Source organism: Caretta caretta, chromosome 1 (genome assembly GCF_965140235.1).
Source record: "Caretta caretta isolate rCarCar2 chromosome 1, rCarCar1.hap1, whole genome shotgun sequence".
NCBI lineage: Eukaryota > Metazoa > Chordata > Testudines > Cheloniidae > Caretta > Caretta caretta.
The window spans coordinates 16876942-16894095 of NC_134206.1; the positions used below are offsets into that span (position 1 = coordinate 16876942).

The following is a 17154-nucleotide window of genomic DNA, read 5'->3' on the forward strand; positions in this document are numbered from 1 at the left end:
CCGTTAGCTAATAATCTGAGATGATTATGATCTTGGGGCATTTGCTACAAGCCATAAGAATCATAGAATATCAGGGTTGGAAGGGACCTCAGGAGGTCATCTAGTCCAACCCCCTGCTCAAAGCAGGACCAATCCCCAATTAAATCATCCCAGCCAGGGCTTTGTCAAGCCTGACCTTAAAAACTTCTAAGGAAGGAGATTCTACCACCTCCCTAGGTAACGCATTCCAGTGTTTCACCACTCTCCTAGTGAAAAAGTTTTTCCTAATATCCAACCTAAACCTCCCACACTGCAACTTGAGACCATTACTCCTTGTCCTGTCCTCTTCTACCACTGAGAATAGTCTAGAACCATCCTCTTTGGAACCACCTCTCAGGTAGTTGAAAGCAGCTATCAAATCACCCGCCACCCCCATTCTTCTCTTCTGCAGACTAAACAATCCCAGTTCCCTCAGCCTCTCCTCATAAGTCATGTGTTCCAGACCCCTAATCATTTTTGTTGCCCTTCGCTGGACTCTCTCCAATTTATCCATATCCTTCTTGTAGTGCGGGGCCCAAAACTGGACACAGTACTCCAGATGAGGCCTCACCAATGTCGAATAGAGGGGAACGATCACGTCCCTCGATCTGCTCGCTATGCCCCTACTTATACATCCCAAAATGCCATTGGCCTTCTTGGCAACAAGGGCACACTGTTGACTCATATCCAGCTTCTCGTCCACTGTCACCCCTAGGTCCTTTTCCGCAGAACTGCTGCCTAGCCATTCGGTCCCTAGTCTGTAGCGGTGCATTGGGTTCTTCCATCCTAAGTGCAGGACCCTGCACTTATCCTTGTTGAACCTCATCAGATTTCTTTTGGCCCAATCCTCCAATTTGTCTAGGTCCCTCTGTATCCTATCCCTACCTGCCACCGTATCTACCACTCCTCCTAGTTTAGTATCATCCGCAAATTTGCTGAGAGTGCAATCCACACCATCCTCCAGATCATTTATGAAGATATGAAGAAAAGAATGAAGAAAAGAAGCTTTTCAATAATCTACATGGTGCATTCATTAATGAAAACGGGGGGAAGGAGAGATTCTGTTTTTGGAACTGCCCAGTGATTCTCTCCTTACATGGTTCTTTTCTGTTTTTGCTAAAACCCCAATTCTACACAATTGATCTAATTGAGTTCAATAAGTGCAGGATCAGGCCCTATATGCACAGATCTCATTGGTGGCAATAAGAACTGCAAAGAAAGCCAGATATCAAAGATGAAACCCATTGTGTAGATCGAGAGCAGAATATTTCTATACTATGCAACTTTGGATTTTTTTATTTTTTAGAATTACATATATCTTAAAAGTTTAAGAGTAGTTTGACACAGTCTATTTGAGATTATTAATTACATATAACATGTTTATTTTCAGCTTTCTTGAGAAAGGATTTTGTATCAATGTTCTTGAGATTATATATTTTAATAGAAAGGGAAAGAGCAATGGGACACTCACCTCTGAAAAGAATCCACTTCCTGTAAAAAATTTTCACACATTCCAAAAAGGGGTTCCACTCTGAAATGAAGATAAAAGGTTCCTTTTATTTTTCTCCCCCAATTAAAAAACTGGCTATAATCCTACCAGCATGATAAAAGTATCTAGAGATTTTGGAACATCTTGTGCTTGTGGAAAGCGCAAGATCTTAAAGATGAGAGGCCAGCATGACAGTTTCATAAAATTAATCTTTGCGTTTAAACAGAGTCTTTACCTCTGTGAAGAAAGTATTAACTTCCCATTGTAACATGGGAAACTGAGAAGCAAATAGGTTAAGTGACTTCCCAAGGCAACTCTGTGTTACAGCTGGAAATAAAAACTAAAAACCCAGCCTCCTAATATTGTGCCCTAACCATGACAAACTAAGGCTATGTCTACAGTGCACCTGGAAGGTGTACATGCCAGCTTGAGGAGGCATATCCGCACTAGCTTTGATTGAGTTAGCACACTAAAAATCCAAGTGTAACCATGTCAGCCTGAGCAGTGGGAGGGACTAGCTGCCCAAGTACATAGTTAGCATCTTGAACATGTATGTACTTGGGATGGCTAGTCCCTTCCACCACTCATGCCATGATAGTTACACTTCCATTTTTAGTGCACCAGCTTGATCAGAGCTACTGCAGGTATGTCTCACACACTTCCAGCTCCAGTACAGACATAACATAAGGCTCTGATTCTGCAAACACTTAAACTCGTGTGTAACTTTACTCATTTGAATAATCAAATTGAACTAAACAGGGCCACTCATCTGATCAAAGTTATGCACATGCTTAAGTATTTGCAATACTAGTGCCTAAAACATCCACTGCAAAAATAAATCAGTCAAAAGATTTTTTTTTCTTTTCTAACAGAAAAGACTCATTAACAAGCTTATAGGGTAAGCCATTAATATAAACATGATGGGTATTTTTTTTTTTAATATGCATCTGACATTTTCCTATTTAAATAAACTCCAAATTTTCAGATCTAAAATGAATGATGCCCCATCAAATTAGAAGTGATTAGATATGTATTTCATATCCTTGTGTCAGAGGAAAAAACCCAAATGATTTGTACACTGCTAGCAAGTTCATAACTTGACTTTATGCTGTGTAGCTCAGCAGGTGCTTTGAAGATAAATGAAGAAACTATCTCATTCTCAACACACCCGTTATTTGCATGTGATTATGTAAGTTATCTTTGTCATTTGCAACCAAGCTTGAGAGAACTGGATTTTTACAGTTAACCCAATTCAAGAAGCCTCCCCTGCAGGTAATTCTTACCCTCTAGTAGTACGTGCAGTCACTATAAGTTGTAATGCTTTCGCTTGCAGTCTCATGTGGTGAATAATGACCACTTGTCTATTTTCCACGCCACTGTACATAAACTCCATTTTGTAAGTTTCTTCCATAATCTACAATATAAAAAACATGCGATTAACGGGGTCAGATTTTGTTCAGCTGCTGTGTGGGTGTGGTCACCAGAGTCAGAAACCTTTACTCATGCATCTCAGTCTCATAATTTCACTTGAACCATTCATGGAATAAGGTAGTACCAAACATGTGTAAGGGGGATTAGAATCTAGCCCTAGATAAATTAAAAGAAATACAATGCATGAAACCTTCCAAAAACAAGGATGTTCACAGAAGGTGTCTATGTGCTGTTTACCCATCCCTCTCTCTTTCTTGATGTCATCTCTCCCTGCATCCTATCTCAAACCACCCACAATGTAAGCTTTTTGTGCCCACTAACCCACTCCTGTAATAATTGTCCTGATACCTCTTGTGCTATCCTACTGTAAGCAGGAAACAGCACCCACAAAGACCCTGTTCAAGTTTAAGATTTAAATGGGCAGTTTCAGGTTTGTCTGGATTTTGATTTTTAAAAAGTGTCCAATCCTCTTGCAATCAACTTTACAGTCAGGAATGCTCCACGTTCAATTTCAAGCTTCAGCTACAAAACCAAATATACATGTCGTTCTGGATTCTCTAAAATATATAGTTCAAAGTTTAGGCAATAAGTTATCCCATTTGCGATGTTCTACTATAATCAAATAATGTAACATATAAAACGTGCACAAATAAATTGGAGAAGTGCTTAGATTATTAAAGAAGGTTGTTAACTTCTCTGCAAGTAGCACTTCATATTGAACTCAAGTACCACCAAGTTACACTATAAGAAAGGTTGCCCTCTCCTCTCATTTTCTGGGAGTGAGCTGCATGTGCAATCAGACCAAGTATCTTAGCCGAGGGGTCTGTGTACTGCTGGGCAGAGCTGCCAGTAAAGTTATTGCCATTAGAAAAGGAGTACTTGTGGCACCTTAGAGACTAACCAATTTGTTTGAGCACAAGCTTTTGTAAGCTACAGCTCACTTCATCGGTTGCAACGGATGCTGTAACTCATGAAAGCTTATGCTCAAATAAATTGGTAGGTCTCTAAGGTGCCACAAGTACTCCTTTTCTTTTTGCGAATACAGACTAACACGGCTGCTACTCTGGAAATTGCAATTAGAGAAAGCTATACAAGCCTAATAGACTTTTGTTTCCACCAGTCTCTGGAGACAGCTGTTTATAGCATAGTGGGCTCTGACAGACAGTGATAGCTGTCTCTTTACTACATTTTAATTAACTGGAGACTCAAATAATCAATATCTTCTCTCAACAGGACTAGACACTTGTTTCCGGCTTCGGTTTGTTTCCAGGTTGCTGAATAGCTCTCTCTCTCCTCTATTTCTATTTGGAGTCCCCGGTTCTGGCTTTTCTGTGCATGCTCTCTGTCATTTTCAGGGTAGCAGCATCATGGGTCTTATCAACATTAAACATGGGTAAAGCTTAGATTTGTATTTAGATTTTCAGAAAGCCTTTGACAAGCTCCTTCACCAAAGGCTCTTAAGCAAGGTAAGCTGTCATGGGATAAGAGGGAAGGCTCTCTCATAGATTGGTAACTGGTTAAAAGATAGGGAAAAAAGGGTAAGAATAAATGGTCAGTTTTCAGAATGGAGAGAGGTAAATAGTGGTGTCTCCCAGGGGTCTATACTAGGCCCAGTCCTATTCAACAAACTCATAAATGATCTCAATAAAGGGGTACACAGTGAGGCGGCAAAATTTGCAGATGATTCAGAACTACACAAGATACTGAAGTCCCAGGCAGACTGCAAAGAGCTACAAAGGATCTCTCAAAACTGGGTGACTGGGCAACAAGATGGCAGATGAAATTCAATGTTGAGAAATGCAAAGTAATGCACATTGGAAAACATAATCCCAACTATACATATAAAATGATGCGGTCTGGATCAGCCGTTACCATTGAAGAAAGATCTTGGAGTCATTATCGTTAGTTCTCTGAAAACATTCACTCAATGTGCAGCGGCAGTCAAAAAAGTGAACAGAATGTTGGGAATCATTAAGAAAGGGATAGATAATAAAGACAGAAAATATCATCTTGCCTCTATATAAATCCATGGTATGTCCACATCTTGAATACGGAGTGCAGAGGTGGTCACCCCATCTTAAAAAAATATATTGGACTTGGAAAAGGTTCAGAAAAGGGCAACAAAAATTATTGGGGTATGCAATGACTGCTGTATGAGGAGAGATTAGTAAAACTGGGACTTTTCAGCTTGGAAAATAGACGACTAAGGGGGGATATGATAGAGGACTATAAAATCATGACTGGTGTGGATAAAGTAAATAAGGAAGTGTTATTTACTCCTTCTCATAACAGAAGAACTAGGGGCCACAAAATGAAATTAATAGGCAGCGGGTTTAAAACAGTGTTACATATGGCCTATACATATTCAAGGCTATTTGAGCTCGACTTTGCTGACAACATCGCTCTTATCAGTGAAGATGCCAACGGACTACAAAAATGCACAAACCAAGTAAAAGAAGTAATGGAGAAGATAGGTTTGAGATAGACTGCAAAGAAATGTTAAGTCATGTTCATGGGGACTAAAGGGAGAGATATCAAAATTGAAGAAGAGAAACTGGAGAAGGTGGGCAATTTTACGTATCTTGGAAGTACCGTCAGCCAAGATGGTACTAGATCCGAGGAAATAAGAAGACAGCAGGTAATTGCGTTGCTCTATTTGGCACTGGTGAGGCCTCAGCTGGAGTGCTGTGTCCAGTTCTGGGCGCCACGCTTCAGGAAAGATGTGGACAAACTGGACAAAGTCCAGAGGAGAGCAACAAAAATGATAAAAGGTTTAGAAAAACCTGACCAAAGAGGAATGGTTAAAAAAACTGGTCATGTTTAGTCTTGTAAAAAGACTGAGGGAGGACCTGATAACGGTCTTCAAATATGTTAAGGGCTGTGACAAAAAGGACAGCGATCAATTGTTCTCCATGTCCATGGAAGCTAGGAAAAGCAGTAATCGGCCTAATCTGCAGCCAGGGAAATTTAAGCTAAGTATTAGGAAAATCTTTCTAACTGTAAGGAAAGTAAGCACTGGAATAGGCTTCCAAGAGAGGTTGTGGAATCCCTGTCCTTGGAGCTTTTTAAGAACAGGTTAGACAAAATACCTGTCAGGGATGGTCTAGGTTTATCTGGTCATGCCTAAGGCAAGGGGGGGGCGGGCTCTGAGGACCTCTCAAGGTCCCTTCCAGCCCTACATTTCTATGATTCTATGGTGACTTCAGCACAGCTGATCTTGTAAGCGACTGTCAGACCAGTTAGTCTCAGACTCAGTTGCAACAAAATCAGCCTACGTAGATCTTCATTTGAAGACGACATGCAGAGAACTTTTAGTTTCCCACAGGCATTTAAATATGTTGAATGTGGAGTGCTACATAATTATAATATCTTCAATCAGATGGTTGATTCATAATTTAGATATCACCCAATTATCTGCTGTGTGTGTAGTTTTCTCTTTTAAAAAAACAAACAAACAGCATCCAAGCAATCCTGAGTATCTTCGGTACATGTGGAGTTACATACAAGTCAGCCTAGCATTCATCCCACACCTCACACACAATTCACATTGCTTTTGGAATCCAAGATTACTAAAATAGTCTATTTTACTTAAAATAGTCGGAGACATATGGCACATCTAAACACATGAGGGAAGGTCCTTGCCCAGAGGACTTGCCCTCATGAAGACATGGATCCTACAATCTCACCTGTTTTGCAGCAGCTGATGCCAAAGCATTCTGTTTCAGGTAGAGAGGAGCTGCCACATTCCAGAGTTTTTCCTGAAGGGCCTACAAAAGAAACCCATGGAATACTGCTAAATGTCCAACACGATAATTTGAGAGTGAAAATGAAGTTATATTCCTGTGCTAACAGGGCTTGGGAACAACACAGGAAGAGGGAGTGCTTTATGTCTCCCAGACAACCCCTCCTTGCTGCTCAAAAGACAGCATTCACAGTTTCTTCATTCCTGGTGAACGTGTCAGCCTGATGCAGGGGTGCTTTTAAAAATATGAGCAAAATAGAAAATGGAGGAATCTGAAAACTCCATAAAATAAAATAAAGTAAACACATATGCCTTATCCCCACCATAGTTTCACATGTAGAAAGCTATACTTCAAGTATGAATTTATTAACTATTTGCCAGAATATCTTTAGTATAAAGTATTCTTTAAAAGATACAGGATATGGATATTGAGAAAACTAGAAACACTCTCCTATCCTGGATGATTACCACTTTCTCAGACTGAGATCAGGAACCATCAGGTTTCAGGCAACCATAACAGCCTGTTCTCAGAAGGCCAGTAATATTCTAGGACACCTCTGTAGGCAGTTCCATCCCCACCAAAAAACAATGGAGAAGATTTGGTGAGTTACTAAGACTACTGGATAATCACAGCTACTGACACTGGAACCAAAGTATCTACTGTTTTCTGATGATTTGTGACAGAATCAGCAAGGGAGATCCACTGCCATGCTCCACCCCCTACACTGTCCACCTCTCCCAACCCATCTTCCCTTCCATATGACTGCACAGCAACACTCCAGGAGCCAAAGTTCAGAACATGCAGTGTATCCACTATCTGGACCGGCTCTTAAAATCCTGGCCCACCAGCCCCATGCATGAGGGAACAGCTTTAGTTCTATGTTTGAGACCCCTTGATCCCAGAGAGGCTGAGAAGGGACAGGATTTGCTCCTAAGTGCTTCTATTCTGTCACAGGAAATACTTTAGTCGAGTGTTAATTTCCTAATGAAAGGAGCTGACGTGGCACTGGAAGGGTCACTTTCCAATCTGTTTAGGATTTTAAATTGTATGGTCTTTCCAGGTATTATGAAATCATGAGTAGTTTAGAAAGATCACTGCCTTTTCCATGTTGCTTTGCGATGGATCTTCTCACCTCGGCATGAGCATTTCCCTCACCTGAGACAACCTTCAAGTAGAGTCCTTCCACCTCCTACAAAAAGAACTTATTTTTGCGAGGAGGACAAGGTAGCATATCCCCTTCTCCAATTTAAACAGGTTCACGCCAATCAACCCTCTGAAGGAGAGGAACTGTCAAGGTAACTCTCAAGCCCCGATACTCTGCATGGGCAGCACATACTGCTTCTGCAAAAAGCTGCTGTCCCAGCTACTGACTAGTGCATTGAGCTGTATCTGCTTATATGTAATACCGTCTTTGGGTTGCAAATTTACTTGAAGATTTGCCTGGCCTAACATTGAGAGAAGCCAAGTGGAAAATTCACAGAGCAAAGAATGACATTTTTATAACCATCCTCTATTTTACTAGGCAATTTAGTTATTTTTCTGGAAGGGAATCATTCAAAAATCATTCATGCTTTGCACTTATACAGTAGATCTTCAAAGCCTGTACAAACACTAAATTAATCTTCACAACATCCCTGGAAGTTAGGTAAGTACAGTAACTCCTCGCTTAACATTGTAGTTATGTTCTTGAAAAATGCTACTTTAAGCAAAACAGTGTTAAGCAAATCCAATTTCCCCATAAGAATTAATGTAAATAGTGGGGGTTAGGTTCCAGGGAAAATTTTATCACCAGATAAAGACTATATATACACATACATACATATATGTATATATACACACACAGAGTATAAGTTTTAAACAAACAGTTTAATACTGTACACAGCGATGATGATTGTGAAGCTTGGTTGAGGTGGTGGAGTCAGAGGGTGGGATATTTCCCAGGGAACGCCTTACTGCTAAATGATGCACTAGCCCTCAGCTGAGCCCTCAAGGGTTAACCCATTGTTGTTAATGTAGCCTCACACTCTACAAGGCAGCATGCATGGAGAGAGAGACACACGCACACTGTGAGAGAGAGAGAGAGAGACACACACACACAGTGTGTGACAGAGAAGGATCCACATTGCCCCTTTAAGTACACTCACCCCATCTAAGTACACTGCCTTTTTAAGTAGATAAGCAAGTTCAGACAGCAGCTGCTGCCAGGAAGCTCCCTCCGTCTTAAGTCCTGTTGTGTCCCCCCTGCTCTGTGGAGATGGGGGGCAGGTGTGGGGGGAGGGGGATACCCTGATATTAGCATCCCTCTTTCCCCACCCCTTTGCACAGCAAGCAGGAGGCTCCAGGGAGCAGTTCCAAGGCAGAGGGCAGGAGCAGCACACAGCACTGGGGGGAGGGACACCGGAACTGCCCAGCAATGTATAGCCTGCTAGGTGGCTGCCGCACAGGAAACAGGGAGCTGATGCGGGGCTGCCAGTCCACCCTGGTTCCAAGCCCCCACCAGCTCGCTCCAACGGGATGCTCTTCCTGCAAGCAGTGGACAAAGCAGTCGACTGCAAAACATTACAAGGGAGCATTGCGCAACTTTAAAAGAGCATGTTCCCTAATTGATCAGCAACATAACAACAAAACAACATTAACCGAGACAACGTTAAGTTAGGAGTTATTGTATTATTTCTGTTTTATAGATGAAGAAATGAGGCAGAGAATTTAAGTTCCAGTCTATGCTAAGAAACTGACCTTCTGTTGACAACAGTTGTCCTAGTGGGTGAAAACAGTTTACTTGCTATTGTAAAATGTATGGAACTGTTTTCAATATGATAACAGAGAGCACATCTAAGACTGCTCCAAGTCTTAGGAATCTTTTCTGTATAGTACTGAAAACAGCTTTGTTCCATCAGCAGGCAAACCACTTTCAGCACCAGTTTCGCTAGAACCATTACCAACGACCATCGTCAGCAAAGGGTCCATGATCTTGTCTCCACTGGGATTTCAAGCCAGTGTAGCTGCACTGTGCAAACCCCTTGTGTACACAAAGTTTCCCCTGGTGCATGGTTTATACCAGTGGAGCCACATTGGTGGCTAAAATCACAGTATAAACAAAGTCTAATTGATTTGCCCAAAGGCACAGAGGGGAAGTAGTGTGAGAGCTGGGCTAAAAACCTTAGCCCTTAGGGCCAGCTTAGCACTGATTTTATCTAGCAGTAACACAAGGAACCTACAGGCCTGCATCTTGTAAAACATTGGCTTAAGCAAATTAGCATAAATGAAGCATAGGCCTATGACCTTTTGCATAGATCAAGTGGCCCAACAGTCACCCTAGAGTTTGGGGAACTAGGAATAGCTTGCTTAAGAGAAAAGTTGGCATAAAATGAGACAAGGCAATCGCAGGAATACTGAACTGATACTAAGCTTGGATATTTTAGGATAGGATCGTTGATAGATGTTTAACCACAAACTTGCTTTAGCAATATAGTAATGAGCAAATAGGGATTAATATGCTAGCCTACCAGGTAAAGGAACCCCACTATTATGAGGGCGAGGAAGTTGGATATGGACAGAGGAGGCTAGGTACTTGTATGACTATTCATGGTGCTTCCCTGGCTCTATATAAGCAAGAACCCACATGAAGAGGAAGCTAGCCCTTCACCCTTCAATATTTTAGAGCTATTATCTATCACCTATCTTCAAGCATTAGGGATCAGGTCCATCAAACCCATTTGGCATGCCAGAAACAGGGCTGGTCCTTTGTCTCTTACCACTTTCTTGGAGATCTGGTGGTATGCAAATATAAGCCTGTGAATATATGCTATGCAAGAGATAACATTTAAGATCTCTTTAACACTCTATTAATGCTATTGGTTTGGGGCTTCCTTTTCTCTATTAACTGTATTAATAAAGATGGTTAAGGTTGCATTTTGATTGTGTGTGTGAATGCCCTGGCCATACACCCCAGGGTTCCCTAAAAGATATTGACCGTGTCAATTTTGATTCTGTTGTGTCTGATTCTGGGGCAAGAACCATACTACACTCATCTCATTAAATGAATCACACTGGCAACCATTATAGGATCAGGCTACAAAACTCAAGAGCCCTTTACTCCCCGTCTTATGCTCAGAGCACCATTGGATCCACGATTTCACCATAAATCACTTTTCCTAAAGCAGACTTTGTAAGTGGTTAGACTCACTAGCACACATGAAATATGGAAAGTGCAAGATCTGCCCAGCACTGTGCTGGCAAACACACACAGCCAATTACAACATAATTCTAGGCCCTAGGAACACGGATGAAGCTTAACCTTGATGAGGAGCAGCTGACACCGAAGGTAAGTTGCGGAGAAGTCTGCCACCCCTGCCAGTTCTGACTGAAGTTCTCCAAGCCTCTGAAGATCACTGGAGCAAATAAGAGAAAATGCAAAATTCAGATACACTAAAACACCACCATAAAGCACTGTAAAAAAGAGACAGTTTGTCAATTGACATATGTCAATTTTAACACATTCCAAATCCTGCAGCAGTGGCAAGGCCAAAGATACCTATTTCTGTATTTTACCTCTGTCTACCCCTATAACCACCCCCATTAACAGCAGCAAAACATGCATGTCAGAGCAGCCTGCACCTGGGGACCTGTTAGCTTCTCTCCCCTTCTTGTAGGCTGACATGAGCAGCAGTTAGTCTGTCATCCTGCATTACTCTGCATCCCTATGGGAACCATACAGCATGGTGGCTCCAGATTTAATGCCAACACTCCAGATATTCGTAGAGCAGCAAACAACCAACTTGTATTAAACTGCTGGGAAATCTCTCTTCTGATGCTAGCTGGAAGAGATACCTTGGAACATATTGGATTCATGTAGCCAATTATATTTGGAACATAGCTGCATTTCTGAAATACAACTTATTTTGTAAGTCTGATGTATAGTTTACGAGAGCCGGTTACTTAATGCAACGCACAACAGGTAATCGCTCAAACACCAGTAGAACAATCAGCCACATCCACTGCCTAGATTATGCTGACAGGGCAAACTAAAGGCACATCTACAAACACATTTTGTTTAGATAAGTTGGGGTGTAAATTTACCCCATACAAGCCTGCCATGCATTAAATGTCAGTGTGGACACTGCTAATGTGCATAACAGTTCATTACTGCACGTTAATCTACTCCTGTTTCAAAGTGGGATAGATCAAAGCACATGAATGAACTTTCAGAGCGCGTCAGCAGGATCCTCAGGGACACTTAGTGTGTGGCAGATTCACACCCCAGCTTGCTGTGAATTAAATGTTTGTGTAAACAAACCCTAATTGAATATGCAGAGTTTTATTACTCCAGTTTGTGTGGAATTTTAAACAAAATCTGGGTTTCTACTAAAAAAGAAACCTTATCTTCAGCTCTGTAGAAATCAGAGATACAAAATGCAGAGTCCACCTTCTCATTTTTCACTCTGCATTTTGCTTTGTGATTTAGTCTTTCCAGTTTTTTAAAAAATCACTGTGTTGTTTTCTTGCATCCCCCTGCTGTAGGTATGCTATAGAAATAAGAAATAACTTATTTGACTAAGAAAGCTTCATCTCTCGTATTTTAGCCAGGCTGCTCCTGTATTTCTGAAGTAGTTCCCAGATTAAAGCTCTACTGAACCTGAAATTTGCCTCAGCAGTCATCAGCCTACAAAGGGTCTGAGAGAATCCCAATCTCTGTACCCAGAGAAGCTACTTCCGAATCAGAGGGGCAGCTTCTTCCTTAGATGCAACTGCAATAAAGCAAGTCAAGTCCCCCCTTCTCCTTGGTAAGGGAGGGATTAAAGGAGAAGAACTGCAGACTCCCTATTGTCCCGTCACCATGTCACACTCAATTTGTCCCCAACATCCTAATGGGAGGGAAGGGAGCTCTTCCCTGGTGAATAGTCAGCCAAATAACTAGAACACCATCTTCAAAGCTTCTGTGGTTGACAATTCTGTACTTATTTCTGTATAAACATTCTTAAGCCTCCACACCCTTGCAAGGTAAGCATGAGCCCCACTGTACACATAAGGAAACTGAGGAACATATTAGAGATGTTAAGTGACTGGCTAAAAAACCTGTGATACCTCCACTCTCAGTCATGTGCTCTAAGCATTAGGGAACACCACCTCACTGGCTTGAAAGGAAAATTACTTTCCCAGCTAAACGCAGTTACAAGAAAGGAGGAAGCCCACTGCCATGAACTCTTTCCACCCCCACCCCACCCAACAGTCAAGGTAGCAGCCTCTTGCCCACCCCAAAAAAACCCATGAACAGAACAAAGTCGTATCCATATATTTTTTAAAAAGCACAGAAGTCCCTCCCTCCCTCCGAAAAAAGCCAAAGGGCAAGGAGTTTAGTACAGTCCTAGGACTGCGGTACTGCCTGTAGTCGCAGCAGAAAGGCAGATATGGAGATAATTCCCAATGCTGTCTCCTGATTAAGTTGTCTCTTTGTACAAGCTGCACATGTGGCCCTCTGCCACATATACACACCAGAAGTGCATCTCGTCACCAGCTTAGGGAAGCATTCACAGCTCCTATGAGATTTCTATAGCTGTTTTGTGCTTCAGAGATTTCAGATGTTCTGCTAAGAAATCACCTACATACAGCTACAACATTTAATTCCTAAAACATTCCCTAGATAATTTTTATTCTGTGTGCAGTAGCTTCTGAACAGCTGGGGACCAGAAACGCATCATCCACCTTTCACACTCACGTTTTCAATAATGAATACCACTTTGTTTATTCCTTACAATGGGTAGTAAAGGTGATTTATGGCTGCACAGCAAAGATAAGTTGGAAGAGAAAATAAACCTATATGGAATGCTGCATCCACCTTTGAGATCTTTTTCATTGCATTGTCCAGTACTTTCCTGCCTTTCAACTAAGGATCCTTTTCCTGTCCAAGAGACAAGGCACATGGAAAAAAATTCTGAGTCTTTTGTTCATGCAAAACCAACCAATCAGTAGATGAATTGGAAATGGAAAAGGCAGCACAAAACCTTCATTTAAAAGCCATACTGAATCCTTATCTATACCAAGGCAGACCGTGGTGCATAATAATGTTGCCTATTTGGGGAGAAATCTCTCCTGTGAATTTAGTATTGGTGAAAATGACCAAACTATTTGATGATTAGGACTGGTGGGCAGAACCCACCAAGCAGCGGAAATCTGTACCCTCCAGTAAGTGAGGGGCCACAGAACTCAGAAATCAATGGAGTAGAGGGGACAAAAATTGAATAAAAAGGGACAGGTATGCAGGTCACAGGGTCGAAATGAGTGACCCAGAGTGGGCCACTGAGCAGAGAACCCATGGATATTATTGACAGCTCTAGAGACTGAAGTCCTATTTATCCCCTGCCTGCAGGGCTGGATTAACACTCCTGTGGGCCCAGGGCTATTAGATTTTGTGAGACCCCTGGGGGTTTAGAGTGGGGGAGTGGGCTCAGGGCTGGGATGCGGGAGGGGTGCTGCTCCAGCTGGGGGGGTGAGCTCGGGATTGGGGCCAGGGATGAGACTGGAGGTTGGGGCGCAGCAGGAGGTTTGGGGTGCGGGATCTGGGTGGGAGTTTGGGTGCAGGAGGGGGGCTCAGGGCTGGGACAGGGGGTTGTGGTCAGAAGGTGGCTCCGGGCTGGGTTAGGGGTGCAGGGTGCATGCTCCGGCCAGGAGGCGCTTACCTCAGGCAGCTCCTGGTCGGCGATGCAGCAGGGCTAAGGCAGGATTCCTGCTTGCCCTGGCTCTGCACTGCTCTGCTCCCTGAGGTTGCTGGCATGTCCGGCCCCTAGGCAGAGGGGCCAGACTGCTCTGCACAGTGCCCGCGCCTGCAGGCGCCGCCCCCCGCAACTCCCATTGGCTAGCCAAAGGGAGTTGCGGAGCTGGTATTGAGGGCAGTGGGCAGAGATTCCCTGAATGCCCCTTGCCTAGGGGCCGCAGGGGCACATCAGTGAGATGGTGCTTGCGGCTCCAGCCCAGAGTGGTGAGGGGGGCGTGCTGAGGTTCGGGGACTGGTGTCCGGCTCACAGCACAGAGACTTGCTGCGGGACGAAGGAAAAGAAGCAGTGGGCTACATCCGGCACCCCCCTTAGCCCGAGACCCTGGGCTGCAGCCCCTAAAGCCCCTGCATTAATCCAGCCCTGCCTGTCTGTGCTGCTCCTGTTCTGTGAAGTGCAAGTTTCCCCAACGTTATCCTGTCCTGGAAGGACCTCCTCTCTAAATACAAGATGGTAGTTCACTCTACACGCCTGTTAAAGCTATGGCCCCTGTTGAGACTGTCAAAGGAGCCAACTGCATCTGAGCAGAAATAGGTCTGGGACCACACATTTCACTTCATATAGGCCTAATCTTGTTCACAACATTCTCTTCAGAAGGTTCAGTCTAAGAGCCCAAACTGGGAAATTAAACAACATCTAGAACCACAGTAGGCATTTCAGAGAGCTGGGAATTATAACAATTTTCCTGACAATGATTAGTAATAATAATACTTAGCTCTTATTTTCATCACTAGATCTCAAAATGCTTAAAAGTACACAGCCTTACCGAATGGTGAATTCAAGCAGCTCCTGTGTGCTCTGTGGGTCTAGGTGCTGAAGGTTGTAAACTCTCTCAAGACTCTGCTGCAGGAACTGCTGGGAAGGATCTTCATGAGGGGTAACACTGGGGGAAACAGGGGAGGATACTAGTTTTCTACCTGGCAACTGAGCAAAAGGGAAAACAACAAAAAACAAAAAAGCTAAATCCAGATGACAAAATTCACATGGTCACAATTTTGTGTGTCACCATTTAAACAAGAATCTACAAAGTGGGAACTACAACATACTTTTCTAGTTCAGAATTTGCATCAACGCCTTCAGTTTCACATCTTCAATATACAACAATTTGCAGTTCTAGAGACCCCTCCCCATCCAAGGATCTCAATGTACTCTACAATTAAACTTCAACCCCTGAGAGGGTGGCATTCTCCATCTATAAAACAGGGATACTGATGCACAGTGCTTGTTGAAGTGTCTTTGCCAAGTTCGCACACAGTGAAATTCTTCCCCATGTAGAGGGGGCACACTGGGGCATACAGCATGAAGGGGCAATCCTACCCGTAAGTACAGGGCTTAAGTGGAACAGAAGTCAAGCATGGGCCTTGTTGCAGGTCCTCTGCAAAGGGGTGAATTTCACCCAGTTGCTGCAGAGCTGTGAAAAGAACTCAGGAGTCCTGCCTCCTAGTCACCTTTTCTATCCAGTAGATTATACTCTTCTCTTTTATATGGAAAAATAAGTTGATTATTCTCTCAGACACCCCAAAATATTACAAAATCCATACTGTAATGAGTTAATATTTCGTACACACACACACACACACACACACACACACACACTTCACAGATACAGCAGCATTTGGGGTGAATGACGGAAAGCCAGTCTTCTGAAAACAAAAAGTTATACCAGTGGCAAGTGAACAATGTTCTCACTAAATATTCACAGCAACTGAGAGAATGACTGGTTACCACAAAAACAACTTACTCTCAATGGAGGGACAAGATGAGAGAGACTGTCACGAAGATAGGCATAGTGTCTGAAAGTATGATCCGAGAACAATGCTGGCATTGTTGGGCAAGTTTTAGCAGCATTAAAAATGAGAACCAGAACAGCAATATCTATTGAAGTGGGATGTTACGGAAAAAATGGTCATTTTCAGTTTCCTCATGGTAGCAAGTTAAAGAAACATTGAACACTTCCTTTTCTGAAGATTTATAAAGTTCTGTACAACAGGAGAAAAATGCTGAGCAAAAAATCAAACAGCTCTCTGCCTAGATACTAGGTACTATGTTACAGTATGCTCCACTGACAGGCTGGTGCAAGGAGAGTACCAGCATCAACCAGTTATAGTTAGGAAGTAATGTGAAGACGATTTTGTAAATTAACCTATTTTGGACTGCAGTAAGAAACAATTTAACTCAAATGGAGTCCTCTTTACCCAACTTTCTCCAAGCCTTTACTCAAAAGGAAAATGTATTCAATTAATTGCATTAGCCATCTGGTTAGATATAAACCCCTCCTTGCATTCAATTCAGATTCTCTTCAATTCCTAAAAGGGTTATATTTGCACAGGAAGCTCTGGTGGATGGCGCACGAGACAGAAACTATACTTTGCAGAAGTAGAGGGGGAGAGAGAAGTTCCAGTTGAACTGTTGTCAGGCATTTTAAACAAAATTGTGTGTGTGATTACAGAGATGAGCAGTGAGGAGAATGAACAGAAGAAAAATAGAATTTTATATTTCTATTGCATCTTCCGTTGCCAAGGATGATGATGACGACAACAACACTTAGCACATACAGTGCTTTAGATGTCCCAGTGCAAACATTAACTTATTCAAGATTTATGAGAGAAACCAAAGTGCCCCACAAACTATAAACTTATAGTTCCACTATAATTTAGTCACCTCTGGAGTGAAAGACACCAGTCAACCGGAACTGCAGAACAGT

The 17154-nt window shown here is 42.6% G+C and overlaps 1 protein-coding gene across 7 annotated transcripts in view; it reads right to left on the reverse strand.

The window, feature by feature from the left end:
- Positions 1 to 17154, reverse strand: part of INTS4 (integrator complex subunit 4) — a 60725-nt gene that overhangs the window by 10829 nt on the left and 32742 nt on the right. For all 7 annotated transcript variants that reach the window (XM_048840556.2, XM_048840565.2, XM_048840547.2 and 4 more), the window contains 6 exons: positions 16192 to 16325; positions 15217 to 15374; positions 10979 to 11072; positions 6625 to 6705; positions 2791 to 2921; positions 1490 to 1549 (listed from right to left, as the gene is read on the reverse strand). In XM_048840556.2, the coding sequence (XP_048696513.1) occupies positions 1490 to 1549; positions 2791 to 2921; positions 6625 to 6705; positions 10979 to 11072; positions 15217 to 15374; positions 16192 to 16325 (658 nt within the window). The remainder of the gene's footprint in view (positions 1 to 1489; positions 1550 to 2790; positions 2922 to 6624; positions 6706 to 10978; positions 11073 to 15216; positions 15375 to 16191; positions 16326 to 17154) is intronic.